The 19,206-nt window shown below is 38.0% G+C and overlaps 1 protein-coding gene across 5 annotated transcripts in view; it reads left to right on the top strand.

The window, feature by feature from the left end:
- Window positions 1–6,136: 6,136 nt before the first annotated feature.
- Window positions 6,137–19,206, top strand: part of CDIN1 (CDAN1 interacting nuclease 1) — a 124,997-nt gene continuing 111,927 nt past the window's right edge. For all 5 annotated transcript variants that reach the window (XM_066188333.1, XM_066188337.1, XM_066188334.1 and 2 more), the window contains exon 1: window positions 6,137–6,397. In XM_066188333.1, the coding sequence (XP_066044430.1) occupies window positions 6,297–6,397 (101 nt within the window). In that variant the 5' untranslated portion in view covers window positions 6,137–6,296. The remainder of the gene's footprint in view (window positions 6,398–19,206) is intronic.

The following is a 19,206-nucleotide window of genomic DNA, read 5'->3' as shown; positions in this document are numbered from 1 at the left end:
AATTCATTCTTAGGCAGAATTTGTTCCTCTTTCAGAGATTTTGATAGAAAGCAATAAAGCACAGTACTGGAGCTAGTTTTAGCCTTGTACTTACTTTTCGATTTGACATTCTTCTGGCTGTAAGAAGAGATATAGACAAGTTACCTAGTTACTCTGAGGTACTCTGTTTCTGTGAAGTTAATAAAAATAACTGAGGCAATTCAGCAGAGCATTGCTGTCTCACAATGCCTCAGAGAGATACAAAAAGATTATAAATTTTTGCTAATTAGCAAAAAAAATAACAATCATTTCAAAAACATTTTCAATCTATTAATAAGTATACTTGTAGTTTCACTAGTTGTATTAATAATTGTGTTAATTTTGATTTATTTATACATCGTAACATCGCAGTTACTATGTAAAAAAATGTGAAGCTTGTACATTATACCACGCATTTTGATGTACAACCTCATTTCAGTCCTACTCTTTACCTGCATTACAAAACAGTTCCTAATTTCTAATTTTCTCCTCCTCTGCCTTACTTTCATAGAAAATAGTGTACCTCTTCTGTACTTATTTTTAACTCTTAAATTCAAGATTTGGCCTCACTTTTCCTTTACTGCCAACTGTCCATGTCAGACATATTAAGCATTACCATAGCATCTTATTGAATAAGCACAAGCAAGAAAATACATACTAGTGTATGTATTTTTAAAACATATTCCCCTCCATCACGTATATTTTTGTATACTTCTGTACACGTGTGTATATATTTTAATTTGTATATATGTGTATGAGAGAACTCAAACTTGAAAGATTAAGCCCAAAGCTGTTCACTGATTTGGGCTCACCAGTAGAATACACCCAGGACTTGATTTTTCAGAGTACTGTGCCCAGTACTCTGCATGTTCAAGGTTCAACTTCCATGAAATTCAGCTCCATTGATAATGCTTACCATTTAGTGCAATGACGCTCTCAAATGTAAACTCTAGGCAGAACATATGCAGGATAATCATATTGCTTAATGACTGGCATCTAATTTAGAGGTCTAACTTGTGAGGTTAATCTCTCAAGGCTCTGCTGCCATCAACAGAGAGAGGTAGCCTTGCATCCCTATTTTCTCCCATGTGTTGACACTTATATTTTCAAGGCTGTTCAGTGAGTTGAATTCCCAGTTGACTTAGGTGAAAAATAATAGTTTCAGGCAGTTTTCCTGCATGTTAAGTTTTAAGCTGGATCAGCTGATGGGTCTGACCATGTATGCACACAATCAGCAGTAGCAGTACTACAAGTGCACAGGTATCACTCTGAAACTGGCCAGAGCCGACTGGGATGATCTCTTTGGCCAACAGCTTATGGTACCAACGTAATTAAATTAGATGGCTGGAACAGAATAGCATGCATATTGTGTCAAAAGGCAAAAAAAAAAAAAAAAAAAAAAAAGGAAAAAAACCCCAAAAAACCCCCCCAAAAACCCAAAAAAACCCAAAACACCAAAAAACAAACCATGGAAAGAAAAGAAAATTGCATCAAATGACTTCTAAGCGTACACAAAAAGTCCATAGAGGCAAGGACAAAATCCACATTCATTGAGTAGCAGTCCAATTACCTTTACACCTAAATTTTCTTTCTACAGTTCCTGCATCATTCACATGGTATGTATTCCAAATTTTGCAACAAATAAGGCAGGAGTCTTTCAGAAAAAAAATCTAATTCATCATATGACTACAAGGACTTTTTTCCATTCAGTGAAAGAAGCTGAAATCCCTTGGGGAAAAAGCAGTGTAGTTAATGCAGTGGTTTAACAAATATAAAGAGGGAAAATTACTTTAAATAATTATGACTTTATTAGTAACTTTAAATAATTGCATTTGAAAACAGAAAGATATTTTCATATAAGTTTCTTTATCTGACTACAGAGAGCTCAAAAGGGCAAATCAAAGCTCCAGAAGTTTCATCACGTGAAACTACAGGAAAGTCAAGTGGTAGGGTAAGAATGCTTTGGGCATGTTGCTATCTCAATTACAGAAATTGATTTTTAACTAACTCATCATTTTCAACAGCCTTTTACATCTTGTTACAGAAAATACATAAACATGCAGCTCAGAACCATACAAGTGGCCCAAGCCCATTAAAATTGATAGACTTTCTCTGGCCCATAGATCAAGCCCCATGAATATAAAGCAACATTCTCAATATACTGTAGCAGTGCACTTTTCCTTTTTTTTTTTTTTTTTTTTTTTTTTTTTAGGTACTTCAACAAGCAATTAAGTATTTTATAGAAACATGTATCTGGTATAACAGTACAGAAAAATAGATTAATTTGCTTCAATGACTTCTGCAATTATGAGGAGCAAATCTGTAGACACAGAAGAAAAACAATGCCTGCCCTTTTAAATTGGTATACTGCTACGTATAATCATCCTACTGCTTCTATTGATGTCACATTCTTCACATTGTTGTGGTATCAAACAATCCCAGGTACACTTTTAGGGAAAAAAACTTAGAGCGACTTACCATCTTGTGAAATGGCAAAACAGTTAATGTTTAACAGTGATGCATAGACCAAGTGTTCCTTTTCTATTTGTTTATTACATACTGAAGATACTGTGGTTTGTTTCACAATACAAACACTTTCAGAAAGTACATTAAAACCTATGGATATAAATTAGAACATAAATTGAGGGTTCTCCCTTTTTATGAGGTAACAACAGTATCCTGTGGAGGTGTTTATTAGACCAAGTTAAGTGGAAGCATGATCAAGTTTTTCTTTCAATGAAAGAAAGTCAAATAAGAAGAGCTGAATTCCACAATAAAAAAATCACATGAAATAGATTAAATAACTGAAAAACACTCCTAGAAGTACATGCACCAAACTGAACGAAGCGGGATTAAAGCATTAGACAATTCTAAATAGCACCCCAGTCAGTGGCAAATGAGACTTTAGCTTTAGCACAGCTCCCAACATTAGCATCTACAATCAATAGATTAGAAAATACATATGAGTGCTAGCAGTCTTTTTGTTAATTTTGTTTCAGAAAGCAACATGGACCAGAGATTTTGTCTATGAAGAAATGGGGTGATAAAGCAGAATGACAGCTGCACATAAAGCCATAGAAACCAAACCAAAATTTACACTTTGTGCATGAATTGACTCTTTGTTAATATCATACTCATTCATACTCAATTATCTATTCTCAAAACATAGTTGTTTTAAGCTCTGTGGAGAATAAAGAACGGTATTTTAACTCTGAACTTAGCTGTAAATCACACTGTGCAATCATCTTCTTAAAGTAATAGGAGACATATACTAATATCACACACTATCAGGTAAAACAAAACAACAAACCAAAGGAACAAAGGTCCCATTACTTACTGTCCTACACCAGCTGTGCCCAAGACTACTTGCAAAGAAGGATGGTCATTACTGGAAGTCCTGTCAGGTGTTTCGCTCTGTCTCCCTGTCCTTATTTTCCACCAATAGGTTACATGTCCTCTTTGTTTTCTCCCTGACTTGTTTCTTTCCCCTAATTGTTTTCTTTTTCCTATAGTTTTTTTCTCATTACTTTCTTCTAGGAAGGAAACTTTGCTTAAATAACAAACCTACCTCAAGGCAAAAATCAGGAGCAGCTGCCTCATGCAGATACTATGGAAACATCTAAGAACAAAGCGAGCACACAGTAACTGCAGTCCTGAGAACGTTCCTCCATCATCCAACCATTTGCAGCTCCCAGCCTCCTTGAGCCAAATGTAAATTTAAGTTTTTCCCACCTTTTATTTTTCTTACATATTTCATCCAGCTGCTTATTGGATTTATGCAAACTTCCAGCATCTACATCATCTTACTATGTAGATGTCCACAACTTAATTACAGATCTTCTAATGTTTATTTGATATAGGAAAACTGGAAAGGCAGTTTGATTGATAGAAAAAAGTATTTAATGGACTTTCTGCTAGGAACCTCTCTTTTTTTTTCTCACTGGATTTTTGAATGTTTCATTTGAAAAGTTCTGTATTAACTAACTTAGGCAAAGAGAGGTTTATACTTTGCACACAGAAATTCTCATCCACGTTTTGCACTGTACCATGCAAAATGTTTCCCTGCAGCAGTTCACATCTGAGGGCTGTTCCTTCCCTGTGACAGCGTGGTATTAGCTCCTCTTGGTTTCAGTGAACCTTCATGTTAGAAAGTAATCTGCTTTTTTAAAAAAATATTTTGAAATCTACAAATCCTTGATCCAGTAGGAAAAACTACAAAATATATCCAATGTGTACATAACATGTACGTGAGATGTTTGTAAATTGGTCCATAGACTGATAACTTCATACTGCAGACCAATATTAAAACCTATTTCTAACAATAGGTTAGAAAAACCTATTGTTTTGTGCATTTTAGACTGAAGTGTCATTTGACTTACTAAAAAAGAAAAATCCAGAACATATACCAGTGAATAAGTAAAATGGAAAGAGATAGAAGTTATAGATAGCAGCATTAAGGTATTTAAAAACACCTTCACTGGAAATTATGCCACAACAAACACAGAAAAATGTTTGTTTGGTTTTTTTTTTTAAAGAAGCACTATTGATTGTTTCTAAAGAAACAGTAGTAATGGTAGTGAAAGACTATTTAATTATTTTCTTTTGAATCTATTTCTAAAGAAAAAGCCATAATTATCATCTTTGGAAAGACTGGGGAAAATTACCTTTTCTGTATTTCAAGAAAATTATATCCTTACAGGCCTTTAAAGTGGATATCAGATTGAAAGAACACCATCTTCCCTCCCAAACATACATATCTCCTACTACATTCTTTGACAGAGCTAAAGAAAATAAAGTATTTTTACATTAAATAATACTCCTCGTTAAAAGAATGCTCATTTTTTCAATTTCACATCTTACTTTTTGGTCTCAGTGTGAGGAATAGACTTTGTAATTCGGCTTAGGCTCACAGCATTTCCTTTTACTGTGGAGTAATGAATGAGTTTCAAACACTTATATTTGGGCCATAGTATCAGAAACAGCTGTTCTCAGGAAGGCTTCTGGTTCCAAATAAAACTCACTAAAATTCATGGAAGATCAAGAGATAGAGGGTTCATCGAGCATTCCCAATCAGAAACCTAAATAACTGACCCTATTGACATACCCATGCTATTTGCTCTTCAATGCAGTTCTAGATTTTGTACTCTTGCAATAAACTGTAAAGTTTCCAGCTAAGATGCAGAAAAAAACCTCAAAATGTGACCCTAAAGCTTTCAAGAGAGAAAGCAAGGGAACAGAACCTAAAATCAATAAAAATATCGGTTCTTGATCCATAGTTCTAAGTGCCTGAAACCTCAGGGCTAGGACACCAGTAGCCTGTATGTAGCTCAGGAATGCAACTAAATCAAGATCAATGGGAGCACTTGTATTTCTTGGTCACCTGCATGGTCAATTCTCTTCATAACCGCTCGTCTTTTTATGTTGCTTATACGACAGAAACCTATCATTTAAGTTATAATAGTTACCAAAAACACCCAGCACAGAAACTGACTTGCAATATACTTGCTGAAATTTAAACGGTGTTTAGTAATATTTTTTGCCTGAGTCTTAACAAACTTTGAAGGAAATCCAAGCACAAACTTCGCTGGTTTTCTTCTAAAATTTATCAGGAGCCTTCACCCTGTGCGTGTAGAAGGTTGCAGGCCCTGTCCACATCCACAGCTCTACCACTAGAACTTTTATTTTCCCTTTAAGCAGCAAGAAACAGTCATTTCAGCGTCACTTGTGAAAAGGGCCTTGAAAACGACACCGCGAAGCCGTTACACAGCAGGACAGGCAGCCCGCGCTCCATCCAGCGCAGGCGCTCCTGCACACGGCAGGCGCCCGGCACCTCGGGCCGCTCTGCCCGCTGCGGCCCGGGGCCGCCCCGCCAGCTCCTTGCGCTCTCGCAGGCGCCACGGCGGCTCGCAGAGACGATTTGCAGGGCACCAGACAGAGCACATCCCCAACCGTGAGGCTCCAGGGACCCCGCTCCGCCGGAAACGCCCGGGGCCCACGGCGGCGAGGCCCCGCGGGAGGCGCACACTCCGCCCGCCGGCGCGGCTGCGCAGAAGCGGCGGCGGGATGGCCGCTCGCACCGCCCCGGACGGGACGCGGGGCGGAGCTGCGGGAAGCGGCAGCCCCGGCCGCTCGTGGCTCCCTCGGCGCGGGCTGGTAGCAAAAGGTGCGCTGGGCTTGCCGGGATTCTCCGCCCCGCCGTCACTGGCCTTCTGCCTCTCGCCGCCCGGCGCGTCCCGCGCCTCTGCTGCCGGCTCCGTGCAGCCCCGGCGGTGCGAGGCATGAAGCTGAGCAAAGCCCAGTATGATGAGATAGCCCAGTTCCTGGGGCACGTGCAGCCCACCCGGCAGAGCCTGAGGAAGCTGAAGGAGAGGTTTCCTAGGTAAGTGCATCCCGCCCTCCGGCGCGAGGCCCCGGCGGCTCGGCCCCCGGCGGCGGCCTGCGGGCTCGCCGCGGCCGGGCGTGGGGCCGCGGGGGCCGCTGCGCCAGCTCCGCCCGCTGCTCCAGTTCAGGCCCCACACGGTACAAAATCACCAGCACACGCACACAGGCGTCGACGGCAAGCGACAGCTCGCTGGAGCTGCCGCTGGGAGCAGGGTACTGCTCCACCCTCCGTGACCTGAGGAGTTAGCACTAAATAAAGAACGCTTCCCCCGGCGCCCCCAACACACGTCCAGGTGCAAGCTCTTGGAACCTTTCATGAGCCTCTTATTCACCAAGTAGGTCTTCTGATGAGAATAAAGCCTTACGGTTTAGACCAAACCTCTGTGGCTGAGGCCAAGTGTGAAATCCATCCTGCAATACCATTGCCCGTTTCTTAGGGAGGAGGGAGTTTATGGATCCATAATTCTCTGCTTGCTGCTGCATTCCAGTTGAAACTGGAAAAGGAATCCTGTTTTTGCCTATGGCCATTCATGCGCTTCCTTGCCTGAGCTGTGTTCAGAGTTCTCAAAGACTTCTGCAAGTGACCATGCGCTAGGATGGAAAGGTATCCATGACAGGATGTGCTCCATGCACCAGTCTTCATTGCTGAAATTTACTTACTACCAACTACAACAGCATTTTAAGGAATGATGCAAGGTTTTTCACTTTCTTTTCAGATTTTGGTGAAGGATTGCTATTGCTGAATTGAACAAGAAAACAAAATGGGTTCTGTGGGGAAAAGAGTGACTCTGTTTCTAAAATCACTAGAAATAATACAGAAAAATGTAGGGAGTTGGATACTGTATCTGCTTTGGTTAGAGAGAGAAATTAGCAAAACAGAAAGTCATTCACGTGCTTCCTGAATGAACCTTGCTAGTCTTAACCACAAGTGTGGTGGAAGAAACTGACGCTGTCTGTAACTTACAGTAAGTGGATGAAGAGCCAACATTAACTTAGACTTTTAAACTGTCCAGTGAAATCCTTTCCTTTTTAGGAAAGTGTGAGAGAATTGCCCCGTTACAGAGAAGAAGTGATAATAAAGCATTGGTTCAGGGAGTGCATTGAGTTACATTTTGGGATCCCAGCTCACCTTGCACAGTATTTCTGCAACTTGGAAAAGCACTTACCATAACAACATGTGTCTAAGGAGCTTAGACTTGGCTTTATCACTTTAGTGCTAATGAAATTAGTAGAGGGTGTTTGTGTGCATTTGTGTGTGCGTGCATACACATGCATGCGCATGTTCTCTTTTTCTGTTCTCCTTACAAAGTTGTCTTGAAAGAAGGTTGGAATTTGGGTTGGTTTTCCAGGTCAGTCACTATTCTTAGGAACCTTACTTCCAAGACAGATCCATAGGTGCATGAGTGTTTGTAATCAAAGTTGTCCAAAAAAGACTGGCCTTTTCTGGTACGTTTTACTTCCCAGTTCACTCAGTTGGTGCTGCAAAAGATCCATTGAGTCCTCTGCTTCAGAACTTGATGACTCCTGACCAGCTATGTGCAACTAACAGCATAGGGTTATTTAGGAAGAGAATTACGTTTTTTTCCTAAAGGAGCTGCCTCAAGTGTGGCAAATACTAAAAAGCAAAGGTTTGCTCTAGTACCTACTTCCACAGTTCTGTGGCTATACTCTTATCTAGGTATTCATATTATGACAGGAGAATGGCTACTTCTGAATTTTGCTTGTAGATCTCTCCTGAATTTTGTTTGCCCATGCTAGAAGGCTAAAATCTTTATGAGCAATGAATTGATAACTTTTATAAAAATGCTTGTCTTAAATATATTTTGAGGAGTCTGCACATCTTCTTTCTGGGAGTGTGGTATTTCTTTGTTGTCTTTTGGTTTATTTCTCATAGCAGGTCAGATGTGGAAGATAAACAATACATTGCATTCCAAGGCCACTGCTTTCCTTAGCAGTAAGGAAGGTGTATTGAAATAGATACATGTATTCAATAGATACATTGAAATAGATAGATATATAGAATGTGAAAAACAGGCATTCTCTATAACCCATATCTTAGAAAAGAGTGGAGTAAATTTTTCTTATAATCTAGAAATTTTGTCATTCTCTTCTAGGACTAGAAGGGTCTCACTGGGCTTTCTGGCTGGTTTTTTTTTTTCTTCTTTATGAAAGTCAGAATCAACTAAAGCCCCTCCTCCCACCTGAACTTTCTAATTCAGTCTTTTAAAAATATATTCCAGAATCTGTGATGGTACCTGCAGTGTGATGAAGGTGTCCATAGCCAGTTTCTCATTATTGTATGGTAACAGTTGCTGATTCAAACTGGAAAGTACTAACATCCATAATAGCTGCTTTCACCTTGCACTTTCAATCTTTCCCCGGGAATGATTGGCATTCCACTGGTAATGCAATACATAAATTGACAGTTTTCAAATATTTCTGTTTCCTACTGCCTCATAGATCTTAAGAGTCTTTGGATTTCTGCATTAATCTACTCAGTTTTTTTTTCTAATACTGTCTTATCTCTTGGTTCCTCCCTCAGGTGTTGTATTTCCTGAAACCTCATATTTTATGCTCCTAATTTGTATAAGATCTCTTTCATGCTTTGTGAAAGGGCCTACTCTTGTTCTGCAGTTTCTTCCTAAGAACAAGTTGTAATTTCTGTAAACAGTTGTCACAATTTAATGCACAGGTATGCTGGGTGGTAGCTGCCAACCTGACCTGTGAATCTAAATAATTTTTAACAGGGTAGTTTGGGCTGTACTATTATTCAACTACTTCAGGAGGTGAGATTATTGCTTCAAACAAGTATTGTCATGTGACTTATGTCAAAAAGTCAAAATTAAACTGCTTCTCATACTGTTTATAAGTATTTTAATACAAGCATTGGGAATTTTTGTATTTTACAATTCTGTAACTTTTCATACAACATGGATTTAGTCTACTTTGCTTAAAATCCAGTTGTTTTGCAAAAACTTGGGAATCCAACTGCTGTTCTTTTTCTCTTAATGCTATGCTTTGTATTTCATGCCTGGCAATTACCAATGTATTATTCATTTCTTTATTCTTAAGATATTTGTTACATCCTTAGCAGTTGTCTCCTAACATGTTCCCATTTAACAGCAAGGTATTTGGATGACCTGAGGATTATCAAAATGTGATTTTGAGCACTAAGCACAATAAATCTCTGCCAATATTGGATCACTGATCTGTAGTTCCTTTGATCTTTTTCACACATACGCCATTGGACTGATAATTCTATATATTCTGTGTTGTGCTTTTCTTTTGAAGTGAACCACTTTTCCTGCTTAGTTTCTCACCTGAATTTCTTTATTTGCTAATAATTTGTGGGTTTCTTTGTTACTTCTGTATTATATTTTTCAGCTTTCCCTTCAGCTATGGACTCATGTTCTTCTGAGATACTCTTCTTCTCGATGAGAGCTAATGTCTAAATTGAATGAGCAATGAGTAGAATGAGCAATTGAATGAGTAGACTGGTTTTGGGCCATTGCAGGAAATGTTCTGAAAAAGTTAAAATCTTTCTTTTCAGTGCATGTTTCTCTCTTACATGGTAGTTATAGCTGCCTACAAGTAGAATCTTCTAGATACAAATCACCTTAGCACTACCTATTTATAGTGACAAGATGTAAGTTAGACCTTTAAAATTCTATCTTTTTTCAAAGACTATTCTAACTTGTCCAGAAAAGTCCAACTTCTTAAAGTTAAAGTCATATCCAAAGTGATATTTTTGTACTTCAGTTTAACTGTTTACTGTTTTAGTTGTTTCAGTTCTTCTGTATATGGCAGAATACATAGTTTCTTACAGAAACTCTTTCTAAGGCTTCTTATCAGTAGAGCGTAATTGAGTTATGAGTAGACCCTTCTCAAATATATACCTTGTACATATTTTCGTGTTCTTCTTGTGTCCAGTTCTGATTCAATATTATAGTGTTTTTGACTGAATCTTTGTCTTGGTTTAAGACACTTTAAAGGGGGACACTCTTAAATGAGTTCTCCTCTGTTTTTACCAATGCCTTTCCACCGGTAAGGAGAAACAAAATACGAGTAGATACTAGTAGATAGTAGTATAAGTGAAAAAAAAAACCCAGTTTACTAACAAGTGAAACTGCAAAAGGCAAACATCACAGTAAATAACCACTAGATAGAATATTGCTAAATCTCACAAACGCTCCCAGAATAGAGAGACCCAAAATGGGGAAAATATCCTTTCCAAGATGGCCAAGGGCGACCGCTGTAGGGAGAGAAAGGAAAATGGTGTCAGACGCTGTCCCTGAGATGGAGTCTTTGGAGGTGATCACACAGTCTGGGAAACAAAAGGAAGGGATGGGGGCAAACCCTTGGGAAGACAGGAGCTTATGGAGCGATTCTAGTGGCAGATGAGAAGTGCTGGCATATGTGGGGTCAGCACTGTTGCCTACCAGACAATGATGATGTTAGTGTTGATGTCTCCAAAGTGTGAGTGTGTTGTGGGGAGAAACCAGTATGTCAGCCCTGACATGAGGTGACCAGGTCCCAGCAACTGGCTGGCTTTGCAAAGGTCACTCCAAAAGAGTTTTTAGTTCTGAAATGTAGTTTTTCCATGTGGCTACTATTGCAAGCCCAGAAATAAAACCGCAACCAACCACCCAAAGTAACTCCTCCAAAGCAGAGCCTCCACTTTCAGCAAATGCTGCCAGTAGAGAGTTCATTCCTCACTTCCCAGCTCCGACTTAGAAGGGGACTGCGGCAATGCCCCCTCTGCCCTGCGGTTCCAGTTCTGGATGCATTGGTTTATCAAAGAGGCCATAACAATCTTTGGGGATAGATACACATGGAATACAGTAACATTTCGGGTTACCCGTGACAGTCTTCCTCTGGCCTCTACCAGGCTTTCTAAGGGTGTAAGCTTTGGTGACCCAATTCGTTATGATACTGTCTTGATTTTTTTTCAAATGTGAGTATTTTTCTGGCTTGATTCTGTTCTGAGTGTTTGAATTGCTTACACCAGTTTGTGCTTGAATTGGAGGTTCCAGAAACTTTCTTATGGTTCAAGTTGTCTCAGTAGCCTTGAGCATCCTTTTAGTGATTCAAAAACCCATGCTTTTCAACTTCTTGCTCTGAACTGTTGTGAAATGTCTTTCAGTCTGTTGAGGAGTGCTATATTTTTCCATGGCACAATTTGTGTAGTAAGTATTACTTCTCTTCCTTTCTTTGAGTTATTAAACAAACTTGGTGCCTCTAGCCGAACTAGGAACATTAGCTTCTGAGACTGTTTAAGTGCAAACTGTGTTCTAGAGATTTTTGAAGTACTGTGGCTTCAAAGTATCAGCTGCTTTTATCAGCTTACTTTTATCAGCTGCTATGTGCAGTTCATCGTTTTTGTGCCTCTGTTCAAAAAAGCACTGTCCTGTTTGCGTCCCTTGTTTGAAAACTTACTTTCATATGATCAAGAGGGGCTTTTTTTACAGCAGAAAGTTTAAGGGACCCCGGCATAAATGGAAGAGAAGTACTTTTTAAAATTTTTTCTTCCTTTTTTTTTTTCCTAGTAAGCAAGAAGAAAATGTGATGCACTGCTTCATATTGATATACTTGTGTATGGCTATTTGGTTTTAATGTGTGTCACTTCATATTTGATTATTGGAATGTACTCACTTTGTTCCCACAGGATATCCAGGGATGCATATTCTTCTACATTGATGACCGCTGCTCTTCATTACTTAATATCACTTCAGTTTTCCACACATTTCCACACAGTAATTGCGTGGAAATTATCTCCGCATTATTTCTCCAAATTATTATTAGCTTTATTAAATGACACCTAGCCTGGAAAGTATCTCAGCAAGATTTTCATTAAAAAAAAAAAAAAAGTATCTGCACAGTGATATGTTAAAATGGAAATTGGAAAAAATAATCTGTTTATTATTTGCGCAATTTTATCACTTTCTCTGTGATGATCCATATTGAAACAAAAGCCCTAAAGAAGTTTAAATGTATGGTATGAATGTTATTTCTTTAACCAGCAGCTTAAGACTGAGGAAACATTGTTTCTTCCTCTTTTCCAGTATCATTGTTGCCTCTGGTTTTGTTTTTTAGAGTTGGGGTGGATAGGCCTCTCATTTTCCTCTTGAAGCCAGTTTTATGTACATGGCAATATATTGCTTCTTTGTGAATAATTTTATTCTGCTTTTGTGCAGTTGCTTAGATTGTCAAGCAGTACTGATGAGCTCACGATGGTTGTGGTGAGAAGCAGGAGGGTGGAACTGCTCTTCTCTTTCATCCCCTGCTTTTTCTTTTTTCTTTGCAATTCTGTGTTCTGGTGTCTAGAGCCTGCAGATTGAGTCGAGGTGGAAGCAGAATTCTTCCTGCTTTGCTCTAGTCCTCTTTAAAGCTGCTGTAATTTGGGAGGGCAGACTGGCAGTGAGGCTTATGAGCAGAGGGCAGATAGCTGCCTCCATGTCTCTCAGAGTTTGAGGCTCTGAACTTGGGCACAGGATCATTAGACAGGTTGAATTTATGAGCAGGCAGTCTGCTGCTGTGTGACACTTCAGTTGCACTCTCTTCTGCCTAGAAAGGTTCTTGTCATAGCAAACCCAACATTATTCTTGTAACTTCTGCTCTCCCTGCTCTTCTGAATATTTGATTAATTATTTTGAAAAGCAGAACAACTAGGTTATTTTTCATTACTCTGCAAACATTAGCAAATCTTATTTAGAAAGTTACCTTTGTGCCTACAAGTGCTAGAAACGTATTCTGAAAAAAATGTTTAAAGGCATATTTTAAACACTCTTTTTCTATATTCTCAGTACTTAACAATGACATAAATTCATGCTCTGACTATATAAACGATCTCATCATGTGGGAAATGCTTTGTACCACAGTACTGTGTTTAAATGTTCTGGAGGATTTAACGAGAGTGTCAATGAAACAGTAGAATTTTTGAAGTTTTATACTTTCTTCTTCTTTTATATTAGATTCCAGAGTAAACAAAGTTTGACACAGAGTTTGTTTTTGTCTACTCTATGTAGCAAAAACTTAATATAATTTAAAATTTGTTATTTACTTGAAGTTGTAGTAAACCTCAGAGGTAAACAGACTGATAATAAGAGATGAGAAAGAGGTCTTGAGTCATTAAGTGAAAAGAGAATTAGCAATGTACAAGTTTCAAGAAGTGAGCCACAATAAAATGTAGAATATTTTAAATAATCCTTAAATGAAATAAAAATTAACTATGCAAAGTAGTTATATGACAACTGATAATATTTTCTTTGGAAAGATGTTCTTGTTGTTTGAATCCTTGGTAGAAAATCTACTGTATCACAGCTTTGATAGGCTAAACCAGTGGGCAGTTTCTCTTTTCACTTAAATATCAGTGAACAAGCATTAAAGAACTTGTAACTGGTTGGATTTGGTATGACTTGCTAACAAACTGTTTGCTAGTACCATGACCCAAAATAGGAAATATACCAATTCTCTCCTGTAATATGAAGTTTGTGTGAAAGAAATCAACAGTATCAGTGTACAACTCAGAAAAACTTTATCTCCTTTATTATTCTTTAAATTAAACAGAAGATACTGACTTAAAAGTTAGATACTGATGGCAGTGGGAGGTTTCAGAGTAAAATGGAAAATGTAGTTTTGCTCACGTTTGTGGCTTTCCCAACACCAACAGACCGGATTTAGGCAGAAAACTTTCAGTGGCACATGTAAATACTTGATTTTCAGGACGCATACTTTCTTTTGTTTGGAGAGATAAAAGGGGGGGGGGGGGTGAGTTGTTTGCATGTTACCTGTTAACAGAAGGTGTAGTATATACGTGTGTGTCAGCATGAAAGTTAATTTTGAAGGAAGTCCATCATGGTTTTCTGTCCCATTTTTTAGAAGTGTAGCCATCTTCTTCCTTACATGCACTCCCACATTTGTTGTCCATCCTAGCAAAATACAAACCTATTTTAAACATCAGTCTTGAAATTTTGTTTGAAATACACAAGGAAAATTAAAGTTTTATTTTCTGAGTTCTTGGGTACTGATAAATCTTTCTTCGGTCGTAATGTTTTCCCCTTCTATTTTGTCAAGTGCTACCAAATGGGAGTACAGTTCTTTTCATTAAAAAAAATACATATATTTACACAGAACAGGGCTTACTACACTTGTGAAATTCATTTTGGCTGAGTAAAGGGAAACCTTTTTTGGCCTTGAGGAATTTATACAAACCACTTAGAAGCCAATCTTATGTCCTTTGAAGATTTGATGGTGAAATACAATGATTGGAGGGGGCCTTTTAAAGCAGATGTGGAAATTAGTTCCCTATAATTTGAAAATGCATTCTGAGTCTGTTGGAGATGTGTGTTAAGTGCTCTTGTTTAATTCAGAAGAAAAGAAATAAAAAGAATGAGAGAAAAAAAGAAGCAGAAAAAATAGAGAAAAGAGAAAACAGCAGGAAGAAAAGAGAAAAATAAGTACAAGACGGAAAAGAGATAAAATGCAAGAGAAAAAGAAATAAAATGGGGAAAAAAGAGAAAAGAAAACAAAAAAGGAGCAGAAGAAGATTAAAAAAAAGGAAAAGGAAAAGAAAAAAAATCTTTTCAGATGTGAAAGTGGGGAGAGTTGTCACCATATACACTTCTGTGTTGCTTTGTGAGGTTTAATTTGGTTGTATTTTCTGACACTTCTTAAATTCCATGGATGTGATAATCACCAGTAGGATAGGAATTTAAGTCTTATGGCATAGTCTTTTTCTAAGTATTTCATTCTATAGCAAGCCTGGTGTCATCAGACAGACCAACATATGTCTGTAGTTTTAAGGGCAAGATTATGGTGGTTGTTAAGGAAGGATGAAGTGGAAGTTTTAATACTGACCATATGTGCTTTTTAATTGACTTGTGGATTTTAGGATACTATTATATTCATGTAGCTTGTTTTTAGGGAATACTGTGGTAGAAATGGTAATTCTTGATTGTATTTTAGAAACAGCCCCATAATGTATCATTCTTCTGAAGCCTGCAAGCAAGTCTAGGCTCGAGTTTTGTGAGTGTAGGGGATTTGCTACATCAGAATGGAAAATACTTTATTCATCCATTGTTTTTTGTACAATCATATTCTGGGCTATATTACAATGGCACAATAAATTGCTGAATACACTGTCTGCTGAATATGACCTCACCATGAAAAATTTGATGCATTAGAGTAGGAAAGGTTGGAATATATCAACCTTAGCTGACAAGGGACTTTGAATTTTGACCCAACACAGATGACCTTTGTGTGCAATAAAAGTGAGTTTAATCTCCAGGTCAAGGTTGAGGTGAACGGTAGGGCAATGTGCATTGGTTTGTACTGGCTATGTCTGGATAACACCTAGCAAGCAACGAAATCCAAGGTCTTTGCTCTTCAAAGTAACCAAATGCTTGTTTACCTTAACTTTACTCAGATCTGTTATACTACCTTTAAAAACTTGTGGTGCTGTAGACAGCTAACTCGTCAGCAGCTGTGGACTATTTCATTTGAAGCCCAGTGTTTCAGAATAAGAGGCATGAGGTATATATATTCTGCTCCTATAGATCACTGAATAGGTAAATAAAGTTTCTCCTCTAGTGCGTAGAAGACTGTTCACGATATTGCCTGGCTATGGAAAGGGTGAAATCTAGAAGCTTTGTTTCTTTGACAGCTAGCCTGTCTTTTGAACATCGGAAGTTTATTCCTAAGTGTTTTATGCTTTTAAGAGGAGTGTAATTAAGTGTTCTGATGCATTTCACTAGGCAAATACAAAGGAAACAGGTCCTTTTGAGCACTCCATTGCTGTAAAAGGTATTTGATCAAAAAAGCTAAGTTACAAAATGCTTTGGAGGCTGTCTAGGTTACATAATAAAGACATGTAGATGAATTTAAATAAAATATTGTTGCATTTATGGTAGTCACAGACAAAATCTTCTAACCAACCTCTTGTTCTAGGAGTGTTATTTCACTGATGTACCAAAGGTACATTTGCTGAATACTTTACACATACGAGAGTGGTAGCAGTGGTGCCGTTGGAAGGAGAGAGTTCTCTTTAAATCAGCCAGGGGAAAAAAAAAAGTTTGAGACTAATGGAGAGAACCTCTACTCCTTTAATAGAGCCTGCAAAATATATTCTCCAGGACTGATCAGCTCTGAAGGCTCTAGAGGTTTGATGATTGGAATGGCAGGAAATCACGCTTTCAGGACATAACGAATTGACTAGGCCATCCATCATTTGTTAGCATGCGCTGAAACACTGGGTTTGTGTGCAGAGGTCTGTGATTTAGTAAATACTTGGGAGATGAATAGAGCTTACACACAAGGGAAGATATTGCTGTCCTTCAGCAGCCTTAGACACAGATTCCTGCTGAGAAGGCCGTCTGACAGCAGCTCATCAGTAACTGGCCTGTCACAGTCAGTGATGCCCACCAGCCATCCCCAGTATATTAAATGCATTTTTAATATCTGCTTCAGTAGATTTAATGAAGAAAATTTAGTTTCCATACTCTGATCACTGCTTTCTCAAGTGTTTTAAAGCATTGGGCTAAGCACTTTCAAGAAAGGAACTGTGCTGATAACAAGAGGAGTTCACTGAAAATCAGAATGAAACAGGGGTGTTATTATCCAAATAGTTTCCTTAAAGCAAAACAAAAATGTTTGGAAAAAGCAGTGATGATCTTAGAAACAATTGACCCTCCTGCAGAGGGACCTTATGCAGCATTCTGGACAGCAGCAGAGATGCAGGGCTGGGAAAGGTGTTTGCACAGTGGTTCTGTTTAGTGTGGCAGGGCTTGCCAAAAGGCAAAATTGAATTTCTTACACTCTCATGTGTTAGTACCAGAATCAGATCATCATTCTCTCTGGCTTTTAGGGTCCAGAGAGGAGGGTGGCTGTGAATGGAAAGAGCGGAATAGATCAAGTTTTCAATTGCTAGCATAGATTTTGGTTTGGTTTTGGCAAGTGATGCTTTTGGTGAAAATAATTGTAGTATTACATGGTAATATATAAACTGATACAAAAAAACAAATAATAGGACACAATGGAAAATAAAACTGCTGTTTTTATAACTTGGCAGACTCATTGAGACTCAATATTGACATTCTGTGTGTAAGGATTGTACAGAATTATTTTTTAACTTCATGGCAAATGATAAGATCTTTCGTTGTCCACACGCAGAGATAAATTTCATAGTTATTTGATTTTTCTGCTAACTTTCAGGGAAAACTTCTGTTTGCATAAAAGCAAATAAGTTGATTTTCATTTTCTAATGATGTTCAATGCTCATGATATTTACTTCAAGACAGCAAGACAACTTGGTTTTGTTCCAAACATCTATTTGAAACATTGACTTCTTGAGCTTTTTCTCTCTCAGGAATCCATTCTGAGTTCACAGAAGAGAAAGCAAGTCCTGCATGAGACCTATAAATTTGATTCTTGAATGTGTCAAAGCATTAATGTATTAAATGCATATTAGTATAAAAATTTAAGAAGTGTCCTAAATGCTTACATTTTTATAGCAGACAACATATTAAATAATACATTTTCTTGTTAGCATCTGTTTGCTGTCATTGTTGGCAGGACCTGTGATTTATTACTTAAATTAATGACTACAACCATTTTTGTGCTGATATATGCCCCTTATGGCTTATCGCATCATTTTAAAAAACAGCATATATGCTTCTATGAGAGTAATATTTTAACTGTTCATTTCTTTAGGTTCCTGGTGAAAGTAACATCTCTATTTGCAATGTGAAAGTTTTAGAGGCTTGAATTGCAGTCTAAACTGAGAGAAATAATGCTAAGGAATAATTTCTGTAAGAAAATAATACAGGAAATTTAGTAAAATTGTGTTCTAAGACAAGCCTGATAGAGTATTGTTACCAAGAAAAACCAACAAGATTGAAAGAGGAGTTGAAAGGTAAAGCTCTGCATTCCTCTGATCAGGTGATGGTTAAAAGCCTTGTTCATGTTTTTGTTTGATTGATTGGTACCATACAAGTACATTTCAAATTCCTCTATGCATGCTCTGTCATTAATTTTCAGCTTGTATCTCATTAAGTCCTTCTTGTCCACAGACTTCAAATGAAGAATTCAAAGTAAATGAACTTCCTGTCAAAAGTCTTAAATTTGCCAAACAGGAACCTGTGCCTGTTGTGGAAAAACATCATGGTTTGTGAACAACTTAGGATAAAAACTTCTGTTTGTAAGCAATTAAAGCATTTTTACCTATTTTTTGTTTTAATTTTGGTACAACATTTTTTTAAAATTCTGGTGTCCATAACATTTTGAGTAATGATAATGATATGGGTAGGAGATATTATCCCTTCCATTTCACACACCAGGATATCCAGTAGCCTGATTCATGGTGATAGTCTCTTTGCTTTGTACTGGAGAATCGTTGAACTTCACTATCTTGCTTTATCCTTTTCATCTGAATAGAATTTTAAGGAGTGTTGCTGTCTATCCAAATGTGGAGAAAGGCTTCAGATCAGGATGTAGTGCTGAAGAGGACTTTATTGTTTGGGTGATTGTTTTCAATTTGCATATCTGTATTTAGGCATTCAAAGTCTTGGAAGCATTTGATGGCCTAGTTTCCCCATATACCTCCAGAAACTTCAATACTGAATAAAAATGCCCTAAGATAGCACACATTCTTCTTTTACAAATGTTATCAAATATTCCTTTGAACAAAATCCATGTGATAGCAAAGGTATTCTCTTATGCAATACAGCCTGTCTGAAACCTTTTTAAATGGAACATAGAAACTGTGACCAGGATGGAGGCAGTACTCCTGTCACTGAATTACTATAAAGGGTC

The sequence above is a fragment of the Chamaea fasciata genome, unplaced genomic scaffold, assembly GCF_029207755.1.
Source record: "Chamaea fasciata isolate MVZ Bird 193981 ecotype frontalis unplaced genomic scaffold, bChaFas1.0.hap1 SCAF_7, whole genome shotgun sequence".
Classification (NCBI taxonomy): Eukaryota; Metazoa; Chordata; class Aves; order Passeriformes; family Sylviidae; genus Chamaea; species Chamaea fasciata.
Note: the sequence above shows the minus strand (reverse complement) of the source record. Positions and strands in the feature narration are given on the sequence as shown.